The 18,931-nt window shown below is 45.7% G+C and overlaps 1 protein-coding gene across 1 annotated transcript in view; it reads left to right on the plus strand.

Moving 5' to 3' along the window:
* LOC134395536 (vomeronasal type-2 receptor 26-like) overlaps window positions 1-11,126 on the plus strand; it is a 59,221-nt gene extending 48,095 nt beyond the window's left edge. Inside the window, exons 6-7 of the mRNA XM_063121699.1 lie at window positions 7,727-7,997; window positions 11,071-11,126. Of these exons, the coding sequence (XP_062977769.1) occupies window positions 7,727-7,997; window positions 11,071-11,126 (327 nt within the window). The remainder of the gene's footprint in view (window positions 1-7,726; window positions 7,998-11,070) is intronic.
* Window positions 11,127-18,931: the final 7,805 nt, after the last annotated feature.

The following is an 18,931-nucleotide window of genomic DNA, read 5'->3' on the forward strand; positions in this document are numbered from 1 at the left end:
GGACTTCACATCACAGCTTTTTTCAAAGACATCCTGCCTTTTCTCCAATGATTTTACTTCAACTTCTAACATCTTTATAGCTCTGTCATTCTGGGCAATCTTGTCAGCCAGCATCCCCATGCGCTTATCTGCCTTCTTGGAATGTTCATCCATCTTTTTAATCAGAGTTGCGTTGCTATCCAATATCAAGCTCTTAAGTTCCTACATAGAAGTTGGCGCCACGCCAGCTTTCTCCACCATCTTGTCAGTCCTGTTTTTGCTCTCGTTCCCACTCCCACTCCCACTCCTTCGTGTAACTTCTTCTGTGGGCACCTTTTCAAGACGGGCAAGAAACAAAGCCCTATGAAGAGAGACTGAAAGAACTGGGCATGTTTAGCCTGGAGAAGAGAAGATTGAGGGGAGACATGATAGCACTCTTCAAATACTTAAAAGGTTGTCACACAGAGGAGGGCCAGGATCTCTTCTTGATCCTCCCAGAGTGCAGGACACGGAATAACAGGCTCAAGTTAAAGGAAGCCAGATTCCGGCTGGACATCAGGAAAAACTTCCTAACTGTTAGAGCAGTGCGACGGTGGAATCAGTTACCTAGGGAGGTTGTGGGCTCTCCCACACTAGAGGCCTTCAAGAGGCAGCTGGACAACCATCTGTCAGGGATGCTTTAGGGTGGATTCCTGCATTGAGCAGGGGTTGGACGATGGCCTTGTAGGCCCCTTCCAACTCTGCTATTCTATGATTCTATGATTCTATGATTATTAGAGGGGCGTATTCGCTACCAAGTAGCTTTTCCAGGAGTTTTTTTTTTTAACGTTCGGCATAGATCTATTTATAACTATTGCTTAATGTCCCGAATAACAATCAACACCGTCTCTCTTTCCATGCATATAAAGCACTTTCCTCTTTCGATGCTTTCTGATGGGTGAATTTATTGCCAATTATTCGTTCTTCCCAGATAAGGAATATATTTCACAGTAATTTGTCAGACCAGGCGATGGAAGAGCTCCAATAATAACACTCTACTTTCAATTTCGTTCTTCCGCTCTCCGCTCCACCCGACTAATTTACAAGCCCGAGCACTGGGCTAATTTCCTCACTCCTTATACTGATTATGGTTCCAAAGATAACATTTTCACCCACAGTTAAAAGTCATAGTCATTTCCATTAATTTTCAATAAAGACCCATGCCTTTTTAAATGAAATAATTGAGTTCTCAGATCTCCCATAAGGGGGCCTCTCAAAAAGAAGTCTTACCCTCTCATGGTGTCCAGCTCCGCCCCGGATATAAATGTTTTAAATAAATAAATAAAATAAATAGACATAAACAAGAACTGAGTGCATGTATTATTACCAGAGATCTCTATTTTCAAATTGCAGTCAACTATTCTTTCAAATGACAGCAACCTGTTGGAGTGGGTTCTCCATTCTGCACATTCGATTTATCATGGCATATGTTTTTGTGGATCATAGAGGCCACTTTAAGTTAGCTTTGGAAGATGAAATCTTGTCTACATAACGCAGTTATCCAATACAGTAGTTCAGATAGAAAGGACGGATGGGATGGGTCTGCTGTGGGGAAGGAATACACAGGGGATTTTTAAAAACAGTTTTGAGAACTGTGGAGGCCCAGGACACACTCCATATACAGTTGTCAAAAGGCACTTTAAAGCACTTTAAAGCAGTAGTGTAGATCTGGCCTGACTTACAAGGTGAGAGAAATAAACCTTCAAAGTATTTTTAAATGCAGAAAGGTTTATTATTTTACAGTATCTAAGTGGCAATTGATATTTTATTGGTATTTACTGATATTTTAGATTAATAAACAACTGAGGGCCTTGCTAGACCTACCTGATAATAGTGTGGGAGGAGGGGTCAGGCCGCGCTAGAAGTAGACCCCATTCACACGTGACAGGGCTGAGGGAAGCCCCGTTGCATCCGCCATTTTTTTTGCCTTAAAGGGCCATGTGCGCAGGAGCGCACCAACGAAACAGTAAGTGTTTTTTTTAAAAAATAAAGGGTTCCCCACTACCCCTGTCCCTGATTTCCCCCCGACAATGCCTGATGCCCCCCCGCCTGCTTGCTCGCCCGTCCTCCCCCGGCTCACGATGCCCGTCCCCCGCTCGCCATGCCTGTCCCCGCTTGCCATGCCCGTCCCTGTCCACCATGCCTGTCCCCGTTCTTCTCCCTGTCCGCCATCCGCTGTCCCTGTCCGCCATGCCTGTCCCCATTCTTCTTTCCCCCCTGTGCACCATGCCCTGTTCCCGTCTGCCATGCCCGACCCTGTTCTTCCCCCGTCCGGCGTGCCCTGTCCCCATCCGCCATGCCCATCCCTGTTCTTCTTTTCCCCCTGTACACCATGCCCTGTCCCTGTCTGCCATGCCCGTTCCTGTTCTTCCCCCGTCCGCCATGCCCTGTCCCCGTCCGCCATGCCCATCCCTGTTCTTCTTTCAACCCTGTCCACCATGCCCTGTCCCCGTCTGCCATGCCCATCCCTGTTCTCCTTCCCCCATCCGCCATGCCCTGTCCCCGTCCGCCATGCCCATCCCCATTCTTCTTCCCCCCATCCGCCATGCCCTGTCCCCGTCCGCCATGCCCGTTCCCGTTCTTCTCCCCCCTGTCTGCCAAGCCCTGTCCCCGTCCACCATGCCCGTCCCCGTTCTTCACACGGTCCGCCATGCCCATCCCCATTCTTCTGCTGGGTCCGCTCTTTCCCCCAGCCCCAATCTCCCCCCACCCGTGATTTCCGCCACGGCCTGATGGGCACAGCGCTCCTATGGAATGCTGTGCCCAGTGTGTGGCTTCTCCCAGCTTCTCGTGAGTAAGCGAGCAGCCGGGAAAAGCCACTGGAGTTGCTAGGCTTTCCACTGTCCCGGCCTCAGCCCGGGGCTGCGGAAAAGCCGGGCCATAAGCGGATCCGCTTATCCCGGGTCAAGGGAGGACTTAGCCTGCCCTGACCCCAGGATCCCCTGTGCGTCATCTGGATGCACAGCAGGGAGCCCGGGCCTCACACCGGGCTAAGTCCTTGTCTAGCAACGGCCTGAGTGTTGTCCTTAAAAGCAAGTCAAACACTTATCTCTTTCACTTTTTAATAGGTCAGTTATGGTTTTGTTAGTCAAATCCCTAAGGACAAACATCAGTTTCCTTTTATCTACCGGATGGTCCCAAAATCAGAACCGCATTACCTGGGGATTGTTAAACTGCTCCGGCATTTCAGATGGACGTGGATTGGTCTCATTGCTCCAGAGAATGACAGTGGAGAAAGATTCATGAGCACCTTCATGCCAGTGGTCATGAACAATGGTATTTGCGTTGCCTATTCCAAAAGTATCCCAGCGACAGTGAAAGGGGAAAGACATTTCAACCTGATATTATATTTGCTGGACACTCAAGTTAATGTAGTTGTTGGTCAAGTGGACACCAATGCCATCTTAATTCTAGCACTATTCATGCAAAATATTGAAAAGATCAAAAATTCAACTGTAGGAAAAGTATGTATTACAACAACTTTGCAGGACCTCAGCTTGAGAATGTTTTACAGGATGATTGATCTCCAGCACACCCATGTTTCTTTGTCCTTCTTAATCAAGACGCACAAAAGGACACGACATGATAATTTTGGCGCACTTCTCTTGGCTATCCAGCAGTTTGAGACTAAAGCATTTCATTGTTTCTATTCAAGAGACATGTTGTCTGTGAAAGTCTGGGAAAGATGCAGAGAAAAAGAGAATTGGGACAACCTGCCCCAGGATGTGATTGAAAGTATCCTCTCTCAAGACACCTACAGTATTTACAATTCCATCCAGGCTGTGGCCTGGACCTTACATGCTGCGTACTCATCCCATTTGAACCAGATGGGGATGGTGGGTGGAGACCGGCTGGGTCTTCAAAGGGTACAGTATTCCTTCTCCTTCACAGAGAGTTCCTGTGTAAATCACCATTCATTATAGGGCTGTGCAGAGATTTCCTGATTTCTTCAGAGGCTGCGTTGGAGGTTCCAAATCAGCCCTGATCTGCCTGGAGCAGCTTATGTCCCAGTGCGACTCACTTCGGTTCCTGAGCTGAAGTGAGATCCGAACATCTGAAGCGGGTCAGATGTTGTGTGTTCCCAGCTATGAGGCCGACCAGGAATCCACTGGATTCCATGTTTGCCTTCCTCCTCACTCATCCTCCTGCTCCTCATTCCCCCCTCTGTGCTTGCTTCCTGATCTGAGAGAGCCTTTGCTTCTCCCCTCCCATGGACTTATCTGACCCATCTGGAAGCCGCCTGTCTTCAATGAGAGCTGCCATTTTTAAGGAAGATGGCAGGTCGTCCATTTCCTAGATCTAATTTCAAACTACAGCAGCTGGAAAGGGCCATTTCCAGAAGCTCCTCAGGCCTGGTCCCCTCCACTGCAGCCCTATCCAGATATAGACTGAGGAGGGCCCAACTGGCCTGCATAGGTACAGGATCCAAATTTGGATGCGAGGCAGTGCACAGACCTAATTAATGGCTTTGTTCTAGGCAGAGGCATCAGGAGGGGTAGATGTGGCAGAGTTGCGGGGGTCTGTGAGGTGCCCAAATGAGCAATCCAGGTTTGAGTTGCCCAGCAGAATGGGGCAAGGCAGCTGGGACAGTATGAGGATGCTTTCGGTCCTCCCCTCAACAACCTGATTACCTCAGCTAGCTGGTGTGGTCTGAGATGGGTTCGTATTGCAGCCTCCTAAATGGATTGGGTTGGGTCACTTCAACATTTTGAACAGGACGTCATGGCCTTGGTGGACTGTCCCAAATGATATCAGGCTTACTTACATAGCAGGAGGACACACTCTGGTTCTACTTTTTTTGCCCTGGATGGGATGATGATAATCTGGGGACGGAGGTACGGAATGCAGTTGGTCAGTCATTGATAAATCTCTGCCTTGTTGGGTTTATTAACTAACCCCACTTTTCCTAATAATAGGACCAGCCCCTGGTGTCAGAACTCTCCTAGGATGCCAAACAAGGCTTATAGAACATTTTTATTACCTCCTCAAAATGGCAAAACAGAAAAAGGAAATTTAGAAAGGGATCTCAGGTGCATTGTAAACATAAATAATGAAAACAAAATTCATAGCCACTATGAGCTTGGAAGAACTGGTTGTGATGAGACCTCCTAATGAGTCAGGCTGAGATGTAGAATGGGATTTTCTGTTTCCTAAATGCACGTGCTTTTCTGTGACAGGGTTGGGTAGCATGTGTTCCTTGAGACGTCGTAGGACTGTAACTCCCATCATCCCTCACCCTTGGTTATCCTGGCTAGAGCTGATGGGACTTTCAGTATAACAACTTCTTCCCCCCCCTCTATTCTAGCTTCACCCTTTCCTGAGAAACTTTCAGCTTTATAATACTTCCATGGACGGAGCTTATTTGGATGAAAATGGAGATCTGGCAGCCAACTTTGATATCATGAACTGGGTGATGTTTCCCAACAAGTCCACTGCTGGAGTGAATGTTGGCAGTATAGAGAGACTGTCCTCCTCTGAGATAAAGTTCACCATTGATCAGAATGCCATTACGTGGCCCAGAACGTTTAACCAGGTAGGGGAAACCACTCGTTTCCTTGTTCCCTTTCCTATCTAGCCATCACTGAGAGCTCCATCAGATGAACATTTTATTGAACATTCGTTACTGGGCACTCACAGGTTTTCGCGAGTCCCCTCTCGCAGTGTTTGCCTCCCGCCCCTTCTAGCCTTCTTCATGCCGCAAAACAGCAGCAACAACAACAACAACGTAGCTATAATGGCTCATATGCCAGTGGTGGGCGGGGCTGAAGTCAAAGGAAGTGGGGACAAGACACAAAACATACCAGCATAGTGTAGACTAAAGCTCTTCCTGCCTTTAATTAATCCTCAGGAGAAGGGGGGAAAACGCACAAAGGCTAGGACACCATTTAATAGACAACAGAGGTTGGCCAGTGGAAGACTGGACCCTCATGGTGGCATGTATAAACCATTTGCCCCTATGGTAAGCAGCTTCCTGTAATATGCCCTCTTTTGTAACTTGTCACACTAGGCAAGGCTCCTGCAGCTTTAACTGTTGTGATGAAGACGGTGTTTCACCAGGTGCTGCATGCATACAAAGGGCACCTGCTGAATTTCCCTTCTCTGTACAACTGTTGAAGACACAGGAGCCCTGTCCTGCCTTCCATAGGGTCACTTCCATGATATAACTCATTTCCAGCAGTTAATAAAGCCCCCTTTCCGCAACGTTATGCTTGACGCACCTTCTCTTTATATGGTTAGACAGTCCCTTTTTCTAGATGTACTAGAAGTTGCCTGCCTGGACACGCCAAGACGATTAGGGAAGGAGAGCCCATCTGCTGCTACGATTGTGTCCCATGTCCTGAAGGAACCATCTCCTCCCAGGAAGGTAAGTGACTCCAGAGCGAGGAGCTGCCCTGGAGAAAGAGAACAAACACCCACTCGCAGGTGGCTAGAGCGGGTTTTTTGTTTTGTTCTAAACTGAACTTGATTTCTTTGTTGCTTTGTGTATAGCTAATTATTAGTGTATTTGCTATTTAATTCCACAAATTGAGTGAAAATAACTTAGTGGGCTACCATATGAGAATGCAACGTAGGGTGCCAACAAAATCTTCTTCTAATGTCTGTTTTTAGGAAGAGGGAATTTCACAGGTGCTGCATGCATACAAATGACACTTGATGAAATTTCCCTTTTTTATATACAACTTTTAAGGATGCAGGAGCCCTGCCCTTCTTTTCATAGGGTCACCCTAGATTTAGTGGTATTTAGGGCAACCCCAAACAAGCAGAAACATTAGGTTCTGGAATGGACCAGGCTGGCAAAGCTCACATAAGGTTGCTCTGGAGAGCTGCCCTGTTGTAGATATGAGCCTTTTGCTCATTTCAGTTCTACAAGGGGTGGGCAGCACTTACAGAACGAAATCAGTGGGGCTTGCAGCTTGCAGAGTGGAAGCAGTGATGGAGCCAGTTCACAGATAGGCAATATCGAATGCTGCCCCGCATATCTTAATAAGCAAGGCATCTAGTCCTGCTTACTTCTGAGGCTTGTCCTGCAGAGACCTGCCCTGCTTACATGTGAGTAGACATGCAATTTTTTGATGTGCTGATGTATGAGTAGACATGTTGCTCTACTTTACTTCTGAGTAGAGATGCAGACAGCTTGGTAAGGGTGATGTTATTCGAGAACTGCTTATTTCTGATTAATCTTAATCAGTAATGATGACATTTTTGGCAAGCACATAGATGGAATGCAATTTCAATGGCTATTTATCAGCTTCCACGAGAAAAGTGCTTTTCCCAGTTTCAGAGACAGGGTGGGGCCTGCAGAAACCACAATGGGTCAGAGGAGCACTATACACCTTTTAGGGAATGCAATAAACCACAGACTATGATTGGTGGAAAACAATTTACATAAATGCTGCTGCGGTTCTTGTTCTTTTCAGATGCAGACCATTGCACCAAGTGTCCGGATGACCAGCATCCAAACAAGGCCCGAGATCAATGTGTTCTGAAGCTTATCAGCTTCCTCTCCTATGAAGAAATTCTGGGAATCATCCTAGCTTTATTTGCCCTAATCTTGTCCCTAACCACTGGCCTACTTTTAGGAATCTTCATGAAATATCGAGAAACTCCAGTGGTCAAAGCCAACAACCGAGATCTCACCTACATACTCCTCGTCTCCCTCCTGCTATCCTTCTTGTCCTCCTTCTTATTCATTGGACGGCCCCAGAAGGTGACCTGCCTTCTCCAACAAACCACCTTCAGCATCATCTTCTCAGTTGCCGTCTCTTCCTTGTTGGCAAAAACTGTCATGGTGGTGGTGGCATTTATGGCCACAAAGCCAGGGAACAGGATGAGGAAATGGCTGGGGAAGAGTTTGGCCAACTCCATTGTAATTTCTTGTTCCAGTGTCCAAGTGGGCATCTGCATGATCTGGCTGGGAATCTTTCCCCCATTCCCAGATTCTGACATGCATTCCCAGCCTGGTCAGATCATCCTGCAATGTAATGAAGGGTCTGCAGTCATGTTTTATACTGCCCTTGGCTACATGGGCTTCCTGGCTGCCATCTGTTTCACGGTGGCCTTCCTAGCCAGGAAGCTGCCTGGGGCCTTCAATGAAGCCAAGCTGATCACCTTCAGCATGCTGGTGTTTTCCAGTGTTTGGGTGTCCTTTGTGCCGGCCTACCTGAGCACCAAAGGGAAATACATGGTAGCTGTGCAGGTCTTCTCTATCTTGGCTTCCAGTTTGGGTTTATTGGTTTGCATCTTCATCCCCAAAAGCTACATTATCATATTAAGGCGAGATCTAAATAGCAAAGAGCATTTAATGATGAAATCTAAAGATGGCATCTGATCTTTTAGTACATATTTTTTTTGGTCCAGCAAAAATACTAAAACCAATGTGGGAGTGAACTTCTTTTTTATACTACTTCAAATAATTTCTCTTCTCTCCATGTAAAAACAAAACAGACTTGTTTTAATCATGATGAATGAATAAGGAACCCAGGAAGGCTTCAGGTAGGGATGTTTGCACAAGTAAAACTTGTATTTGTCTAAGGGCTCATCCACACCAAGCAGATGTACATTGATGGTGCTATATAAATAAATAATAATAATAATAATAATAATATTCCACTATGAATTAGGGGTGTGCACGGACCCCCCGCTCCGCTTCACTTGCAGATCCGTGATTTTCGGAGCGGGCCACTTCGCCCCGCCCCCGCTCTGCCCACTTCCGCTCTGCTCCGCTCGGAGCTCCGGATCCGGATCGGAGCTCCGTTTTCCCCCCCCCATAGGGTTGCATTGAAAGCTAAAAAATTATACAACTTTTTTTCTGTTCAAGTTAGAAAACTCATGTTTGGCACCATGACACCTCATGGAGGTATACACACGTACGCCAAGTTTCAAGGGAATCCCATCATTCCCTGATTTTTGGGGAATTTTTGAAAATCGGGCACCCCATTCACACCCCTTTCCATAGCTCCGTCAATTTGCACGTTAGAAACCTCAAACTCACAACCATGAAAGCTTATCCAGGGATACAGATGCACACCGAGACTCAAGGCAGTCCCATCATCCCCTGATTTTTGGGGAATTTTTGAAAATCGGGCACCCCATTCACACCCCTTTCCATAGCTCCATCAATTTACACGTTAGAAACCTCAAACTCGCTACCATGAAAGCTTATCCAGGGATACATATGCATGCCGAGACTCAAGGCAGTCCCATCATCCCCTGTTTTTTGGCGGGGCTTAAACCTGCAAAATTTGGAACTTCCAAAACCAAGTGAGCGCAGGAAGGACTTCTCCCCTGAGTCAAAGCCACACACACACAACATCCCTGCGAGGTGGGCAGGGGAGGAGGGAGGGAAGGCAGGCAGGCATGCAGCTGGCATTTCTGGGGGCATAAGGAAGTGAGCCAAGGATAAGCCAGTAATGCATATAAAATGGAATAAATAAACAAATAAATAAACGAAGGAGGGGTGGAATTAAAAGCAGCAGTGTTGCTGAATAAACAGCAAGAAGAACTTTAAAAAAAAGGTTATATCTGTCTTTTACCAGCAATAGGGGGACGTGCCCGGGGGAGAGGGAAGCAGCTGCCAGTTCAGCTCAAGAAAGCCATTGCTTCACCAACAGCTCTAAGAAGTAAACGCTCACTTCAACTCATAATAGGCATCGCTCCACCACTAAGAGAGAAGTAGAACGCTCACTTCGATTCATGATAGGCATTGCTCCACCGTTTTACTCTCTTTGGAAGGCTCTAATGGCCTTCCAGTACAGGAGAGAGTGGGGGCACGTCCACGATGAGATGCCCTAGGGGAGCTCATCCCCTTGCACCACATCTTTTCAGTTGTTCCCCAAAGTTAGGGTGGGTAGCAGTGCTGTGTTTCTATCTCTTATTATTGGCTTAGTATATGATTTCAGGTTGTGTTTGTGCATTTGGTGGGGCTACTGTGTTAAAAAACACTGGGAAAAGTCCATTCAGATTAAGAAAGAGAAGTTTCCCAGAATCCCAAGTTACCCGTTTTGCCTATACCCTCCTCTAACTTTAGGATCATGTGATCATGACCGGGAGCTGACTCTGCCCCTCAGCCCTTTGAAAAAGGTATTTTTCCCGCCGATTTTTAAAAAAAATTCTAGTGCGCGACCCGCACCACGCAGAGAGGTGAGAGTAGTCTCAAAATGACCCCCATCCACGACTCTCTGTGCACAAGAATTTTCAGAATGATAGCTTAAAAATCAACCCAGTTATCCCCGATTGTTTTCCTCAATGCAATCCTATGGGCGAAAACCGCAGTTTGACCCACGCTGTCCGTTTGTTTACCTGATTTGTAAAAAATTCTAGCATGCGACCCACATGACGCAGAGAGGTGAGAGTAGTCTCAAAATGACCCCCATCCACGACTCTCTGAGCACAAGAATTTCCAGAACGATAGCTTCAAAAACAACCCAGTTATCCGCGATTATTACCCGCAATGCAATCCTATGGGCGAAATGTTTTCAAGATGGCGATCGGAGCGCTCTGCCTGATCTAGGAGCTCTGAAAAATGGTCGCTTCTCTTCGCCTTGCTTCTAGGGGTCCGCGGTCCGCTTCTACTCCGCCTCTGGGTAAGGCGGAGCAGGCCAATCCGCTACTGCTTCTCCGCTCCTAATCGGAGCGGAGCACATGCCTACTATGAATATATAAAAGGCAGGAGCCACACTAGTGCTTTATAGTGGTACTGAAGTGCACTGACAACTGTTGGGACCCATGACACATACCATATACTGCTTTCATACCACTTTCGTAGCATTACATCCTGCTTGATGTAGATGTGTCAATGGGCCCCAACAGTTGTCAGTGCACTTCATTACCACTATAAAGCAGTAGTGTAGATCCTGCAGTGCTCATCAATATCACTATAAAGCATTAGTGTGTCTCCTGCCTTTAATATACCGCTTTCATAGTGGAATCTCCTGCTTGGTGTAGATGAGCCCAAAGTGATCCAAATTTCACCTTGAAGCTTGTTCCATCTCATGTTCATAACAGCTTTGTGATCTCTGTTTTTTCCACATTTTTCATGCATATATTCCTAAGTGTATACAATAATTGTGCAGATCTTTGAAATGTATGGATTCTTCTCCCGCTGCTGAAAGCCTGGGTGCAATTCATTTTTCATGCACATTTCTTCAAAGGTACGCATACTGTTGACCACATTTCCTTTGGGTCCATACATCACATGCAAGCTCGGATTTCAACCACAGGTTGTGTTGGAGTGCATGTTTGGGTTGAAAAGTGTGAACTGGGTAAATCCTAATAAAAATGAACTAAAGCTGAATTTCAAATACAGCTCTAGCCTGAAGCCATTCTCTTTACAAATGGTCATTTCTCACTTTGTTATGGGCTCAGAATCTGAAATAGTATTAAAGAAGATTCAGTTCAGATCTCAATTTGGTAACTCAGAAAGCAGGTTGTTTTGTCTCGGATCCAAACCCATTTACTATTATGGGAATATAAACAAACAGTTATAATGTTTTTACTTTCTGACATGAACGAATGAAGTATTCCAGCATAGCAAGCCCTCCTGAGGGGATGAAATATGGAAAACATGAGAAAGACAGGTTTATAGGATTTGTAAAAGAAGAGTATCAGTAGAGGGAATGGGTTGGTGGTACAAAGGAATATCTCTTATTGCCTCAGTGGTTTTGGGGGCCATTTGTACAGAAATAGTATACGGGAAGTCTGGGGGAAAGTGACCACGTCATACTTGAATTCTTGATTATGAAGGACACAAAAGTTGAGTGTAGCCATAAACGTACTCTGGATTTTAGCAAAGCTGATTTGAATAAACTCAGAACTATGATAAGTAAGGTCCCGTGGCAAATGAGCCTAATGAGAAAAGGAGTGCAGGATGGGTGGGAGTATTTTAAAAAGGAAATTTTAAAGGCAGAGTTACAAACAATTCCAACAAGGAGAAAAGATAGAAGACAACAGAGGAAAACAATGTGGCTCCACAAAGAGCTTAGAGATGACCTGAAAACAAAAAAGGATACATATAGGAAGTGGAAGGAAGGCCAGGCTACAAAAGAAGAGTACAGACAAGTGGCACGGAAGTGCCGAAATGGCATCAGGAAGGCTAAAGCTGTGAATGAGCTGAGATTAGCGAGGGATGCTAAAAGCATAAAAAGGCTTTCTTAGATACGTGAGTAGTAAAAGACAGAGGAAAGAAATGGTGGTTCAACCGCTTAATGAGGATGGCAAATTGATAACAGATGCCAAAGAAAAGGCTGAAGTGCTCAATTCCTTCTTTGCTTCAGTCTTCTCCCAAAAGTGGGTCTATGACCCCCCTGGAAAAAGTGAAGCAGAAGTTGAGGGGGCAGGATTGCAGTTTGAGATTGATAAACAAATGGTCAAAAAACACCTAATTTCCTTGAATGAGTTCAAATCTCCAGGGCCCGATGAACTGCATCCTAGAGTAATGAAGGAGCTAGCAGAAGAACTCTCAGAACCTTTGTCTATTATCTCTGCAAAATCATGGAAGACGGGTGAGGTGCAGGACGACTGGAAGAGGGCTAACGTTGTCCCTATCTTCAAAAAGGGCAAAAAGGTTTAACCTGGGAACTACAGACCAGTCAGTCTGACATCCATCCCTGGGAAAATTCTGGAGCAGATTATAAAGAAGTCAATCTGTAAACACTAGGGGTGTGCACAGACCCCCTGCTCCGCTTCACTTGCAGATCCATGATTTTCGGAGCGGGCCGCTTCACCCCGCCCTCGCTCCACCCACTTCCGCTCCACTCCGCTCGGAGCTCCGGATCCGGATCGGAGCTCCGTTTCCCCCCCCATAGGCTTGCATTGAAAGCTAAAAAATTATACAACATTTTTTCTGTTCAAGTTAGAAACCTCACGTTTGGCACCATGACACCTCATGGACGTATACACACGCACGCCAAGTTTCAAAGCAATCCCATCATCCCCTGATTTTTGAGGAATTTTTGAAAATTGGGCACCCCATTCACACCCCTTTCCATAGCTCCGTCAATTTGCACGTTAGAAACCTCAAACTCGCCACCATGAAAGCTTATCCAGGGATACATATGCACGCTGAGTCTCAAGCAAATCCCATCATCCCCTGATTTGTGGGGAATTTTTGAAAATCCAACACCCATTCACACCCCTTTCCATAGCTCCGTCAATTTTGCACATTAAAAAAACTCCTCAAACTCACCACCATGAAAGCTTATCCAGGGATACATACGCACGCCGAGACTCAAGGCAGTCCCATCATCCCCTGTTTTTTGGCGGGGCTTAAACCTGCAAAATTTGGAACTTCCAAAACTCCAAGTGAGCGCAGGAAGGACTTCTCCCCTGAGTCAAAGACACACACACACAACATCCCTGCAAGGTGGGCAGGGGAGGAGGGAGGGAAGGCAGGCAGGCATGCAGCTGGCATTTCTGGGGGCATAAGGAAATGAGCCAAGGATAAGCCAGTAATGCATATAAAATGGAATAAATAAATAAATAAACAAAGGAGGGATGGAATTAAAAACAGCAGTGTTGCTCAATAAACAGCAAGAATAATATTTTTAAAAAGGCTATATCTGTCTTTTACCAGCAATAGGGGGACGTGCCCGGGGGAGGGGGAAGCAGCTGCTAGTTCAGCTCAAGAAAGCCATTGCTTCACCAACAGCTCTGAGATTGAGAAGTAAACGCTCACTTCAACTCATAACAGGCATCACTCCACCACTAAGAAGTAAACGCTCACTTCGACTCATGATAGGCATTGCTCCACCGTTTTACTCTCTTTGGAAGGCTCTAATGGCCTTCCAGTGCAGGAGAGAGTGGGGGCACGTCCACGATGAGATGCCCTAGGGGAGCTCATCCCCTTGCACCACATCTTTTCAGTTGTTCCCCAAAGGGTGGGTAGCAGTGCTGTGTTTCTATCACTTATTATTGGCTTAGTATATGATTTCAGGTTGTGTTTGTGCATTTGGTGGGGCTACTGTGTTAAAAAACACTGGGAAAAGTCCGTTCAGATGAAGAAAGAGAAGTTTCCCAGAATTCCAAGTTACCCGTTTTGCCTATGCCCTCCTCTAACTTTGGGATCATGTGATCATGACCGGGAGCTGACTCTGCCCCTCAGCCCTTTGAAAAAGGTATTTTTCCCACCGATTTTTCCAAAAATTCTAGCGCGCGACCCGCACCACGCAGAGAGGTGAGAGTAGTCTCAAAATGACCCCCATCCACGACTCTCTGTGCACAAGAATTTTCAGAATGATAGCTTAAAAATCAACCCAGTTATCCCCGATTGTTTTCCGCAATGCAATCCTATGGGCGAAATGTTTCAAGATGGCGATCGGAGCGCTCCGCCTGAACTAGGAGCTCCAAAAAATGGGCGCTTCTCTTCGCCTTGCTTCTAGGGGTCCGCGGTCCGTTTCTACTCCGCCTCTTGGTAAGGCGTAGCAGGCCAATCCGCTACTGCTTCTCCGCTACTAATCGGAGCGGAGCACATGCCTAGTAAACACCTTGAAATCAATGCAGTGATTACTAGAAGCCAACATGGATTTGTCAGGAACAAATCCTGTCAGACTAATTTGATCTCATTTTTTGATTGGGTAACGTCCCTTGTGGACTGTGGGAATGCTGTGGACGTCATATATCTTGACTTCAGCAAAGCTTTTGACAAAGTTCCCCATGATATTCTGATTAACAAACTAGCTAAAAGTGGGCTAGATGGAACAACTATTAGGTGGATTCACAGTTGGCTACAGAATCAGACTCAAAGAGTACTTATCAACGGAACCTTCTCAAACTGGGGAGAGGCAATGAGTGGGGTGCCGCAGGGCTCAGACCTGGGCCCAGTGCTCTTCAACATTTTTATTAATGATTTGGACGTGGAGGTGCAGGGAACGCTGATCAAATTTGTAGATGACAGAAAATTGGGTGGGATAGCTAATACCCTGGAAGACAGAAACAAACTTCTAAGTGATCTTGATAGGCTGGAGTGCTGGGCTGAAAACAACAGGATGAAATTTAATAGGGATAAATGCCAAGTTCTACATGTAGGAAATAGAAACCAAATGCACAGTTACAAGATGGGAGATACTTGGCTCAGCAATACTACAAACGAGAAGGATCTTGGAATTATTGTAGATCACAAGCTGAATATGAGCCAACAGTGCGATATGGCTGCAAGAAAGGCCGGTCACGAGGGTGCCTTATTTTGCTCAGGTGAAGAAGCCCTATGTTTGTCTAGGATACATTATATCCTGGAGTTCATATAGTGCAGTGGCTCTCAAGCTTTTTCAGGTAACCGCCCCCTTGGTTCCACAAACTCATGCCCAGTGCCCCCTACCCTACTCTACAAAAATCCTTCTTCAGAATAGCCGTTTTCAACGACCCACTAAGAAAGATAATACCAATGAAATTCAAAACAGTAACCATTAATTGAATATTTCTTCAAAATCCAATTACATTTTTTTCGTTTATTCAATTAAACATAATTCATGAACTTGATCCAGTGATTTCATATTTTCAAAGTCTGATAGTCATTTAGCAAAAATATTAGGTATCACATTTAGTAACTAAGGTAGAGTACTTCACTTTTCTGTAAATCCTTAATGTGATGGATGGGCCTGATGAAGTGATACCACTTTCCCAATGTCTGGTTTAAAGTCACTTAACCTGAGTCTTAAATCACCACGTTTAGTAATCTGGAGTCAATTTCTTTGCTTGGAGAGAAGTAGGCCGACCACACTAAAATTACATTCCACCAAATATGATGTTGGAAATGCAACCAGGAGCTTCTGAACCACTCTCCATAGAGTAAGGTAGCGATCAGAAATTTCCTTCTGTAACCAAAACTCCTGGTACGATTTCATAAACTTTGGTTTTAGCTCAATATCATTTTGAAGCTCAATTGACCCCTTTAAATGGGAAGCACCCGCCGCAGGCTTGCCGAGGGAGGGAGTGAAAAGAGAGCAAACGCCTGTTTTGCAGCAGGCGTGGCAGGGCACACCAAGCAAGGTATGTCTCTTGATTAGTGTTTTGGTGCTTTTGAAACATTTCAATTCACCGTTAAAAGGACTCTTCTTAAACAGTATTAATACATGTGTGGATTCTTCCCCTATATGGCTTGGGACCAAACTACATTCTCCCATAAAAATGTCCCTGAGTTTTAAGACCTTCGGAGAGGCGCTTCTCGGAAAAGACCACCTTGAATGCCCCCCTAATGCCCCTTTGCCTCTTAGCACCCCCTGCTGCCCCTTTGCCTCTTAGCAGCCCCTGCCGCCCCCTTGCCTCTTAATGCCCGCCTATGCAATCCCAAAACTCGCAAGGGGACGGTACCACCCACTTTGGGAATGACTGATATAGTGCATTTTGCCATCCAACCAGTTTCCTAAGGTATTCTGTACAGGGATATGTGCATAGTTGGCTAGATATAGGAGGAGGGCTTTCTCTGCTGTGGCACCCCGGCTGTGGAACGAGCTCCCCAGAGAGGTTCGCTTGGCGCCTGCACTGTACTCCTTCCGTCACCCGATGAAGACCTTTTTATTTTCTCAATCTTTTAACACCTAATTTAACTTAAATTTAAACTTCGCTGTTTTAATTCCATATTTTAACCTATATCAATTTTTGCTGTGTGATTTTATCCTGGTTGTGCTTTTTATATTGTATTTTGTATTTGTGTTTTTAGATTGTTGGTTGTTTTTATGCTCTTCATGATTTTAATTTTTGTGAACCACCCAGAGAGCTTCAGCTATTGGGCAGTAAAATGTGTGTGTGTGTGTGTGTGTGTGTGTGTGTGTGTGTGTGTGTGTATATATATATGAGATTCTTATGTTTTTAATAACAATGCCCCTGTTCCTAAAATCATAGAATAGTAGAGTTGGAAGGGGCCTATAAGGTTATCGAGTCCAACCCCCTGCTCAGTGCAGGAATCCCCCCCTAAAGCTTCCCTGACAGATGGTTGTCCAGCTGCCTCTTGAATGCCTCTAGTGTACGAGAGCCCACAACCTCCCTAGGTCACTGGTTCCATTGTCGTACTGCTCTAACAGTCAGGAAGTTTTTCCTGATGTTCAGTTGGAATCTGGCTTCCTGTAACTTGAGCCCATTATTTCGTGTCCTGTAATCTCGAAGAAACCTGTGTATGTGAGGGTCACTGGGTCCCTTCTGCCAAGGAGTGCTATGATCAAGTTGAAAGACACCTTAGACAAGTGTACATTGGAACATCGGTACACATGTCTGGAGAGGACTTTGGGAACTGTCATACTGTAACCTTTAATACCTCAAGATTTTTATTCTGCGCTAAAGGTCAGTTGAACTGTGCTGAACTGCCCCCTCACTGACCATGCACTAGCGCTTCACGAGAGAGTCACGCTAACATGTTTTCTCCAGCTGCACACCTGCGCATGGAGCCACGCAGGGAATCAATGCCATTGCAGGAGTGATCCTTGCTCCCTTATAATTATCAAAATCATGGTGATTTACTTGAGTTCTCACCAAAGCTCAAAGGATTCCCCTCAAGATGACTTTTGAAAGTGATGCAAGAAATCACAAACCAAGAGCAATGCTTGGTCATTCCTGATATACAAAGCCAGAAAAGCTGGGGCATAAATACCTGCTGTGCCCCCGAGAGCCTGGGGTGAGATTTAGGGAAGGCAGGGACTGTGCCTTTCACTCCCCTCCTTCAGTTCTAAGACCGTGGCTGGGCTCCATTTTTTTTTTTTTAGCAAAGTCTCTGCCACTGTGCTTTTGTGAAAGGGTTTGGCTTCCAATTAGCTGTCTCTGAGACTAGTCACAAGGCTGTGTGTGTGTGTGTGTGTGTGTGTGTAGGAGAGGGAGGGAGGGAGGGAGGGAGAGAGAGAGAGAGAGAGAGAGAGAGAGAGAGAGATTCTCCAGCATGATATGGTGGCTGCTGCTAAGTTTTATGCTGCTGCTGCCCTGCCCCACCTGTGGAACAAGAAAAACCAAATGCCCACTGCATGTGAGAAGTGACCGGAACAAACCTTTTAATTATTACAGGCTAGGAGACTACCTGATTAGTGGAATTATATCTACCTCAAATACAATGTTTAGTCCATATGTTTTCTTCAAGCCTCCTTCTAACAGTTTTACCTCGTAAGTGATCAGGAGCTCAACTGACTCTGAATTCATACTTTCCAGGTGTCACTTTTTTTTCTTCTTTAAGCAGGGACAGAGAATCTCTCTTTTGTGGAAGCTGCTCCTCATAAATCATGTGAATCATGATTCTGTTTAGTCCAATTTTGCTTCGGGGAGTGGGTGGGAAAATGCTTGGGGCAGATGCAGAAATGCTGAGACACCGTTTAGTCAGTGCACAACCTGCCATATCAAGCTTTCCAACTTGTGTGGTTTATTCCTGCACTGAGCAGGGGGTAGTTCTCGATGGCCTTGTAGGCCTCTTTCAACTACTGTTCCAAGATTTTATGATTCTAGTAGCCATCGTTGGCATTATCCTCCATGAATTTGTCTAATTCCCTTTTAAAGCCATTAAAATCAGTGGATATCACCTGTACATAGGTAAGCTATAATTGTATGGTTTAACTATGCACTGTGTGAAGGTGTCCTTCCTTTTATCTGTCCTGAATCTCCCAACAATCAGCTTCACGGGGTGACCCCATGGGGTTCTAGTCTTTTGAGAGAGGGAGAAACATGTCTCCCTATATGCTTTCTCCACACCATACATCAGGGGGAAACATGTCTCCCTTACTCACCTTATTTCTGAGCTAAACAATCCCAGACATTGCAAACTCTTCCCATAGGGGACTTGATCCAGCCCATAGGTCATTTGGGTTGCCCTTTCCTGCACTTTTTTGTATCTTAGCGTGTGCTCAGTGTGAGTAGGGGTTTCTTTAGATTAAGGGGAAATTAAGACGCTGGGAAGGAGCATCAATGCGGCTGTGCCCCAGCTCATGCCGCCGGGTGCAATTTTATCGAA

This window comes from Elgaria multicarinata, chromosome 3, assembly GCF_023053635.1.
Source record: "Elgaria multicarinata webbii isolate HBS135686 ecotype San Diego chromosome 3, rElgMul1.1.pri, whole genome shotgun sequence".
Classification (NCBI taxonomy): Eukaryota; Metazoa; Chordata; class Lepidosauria; order Squamata; family Anguidae; genus Elgaria; species Elgaria multicarinata.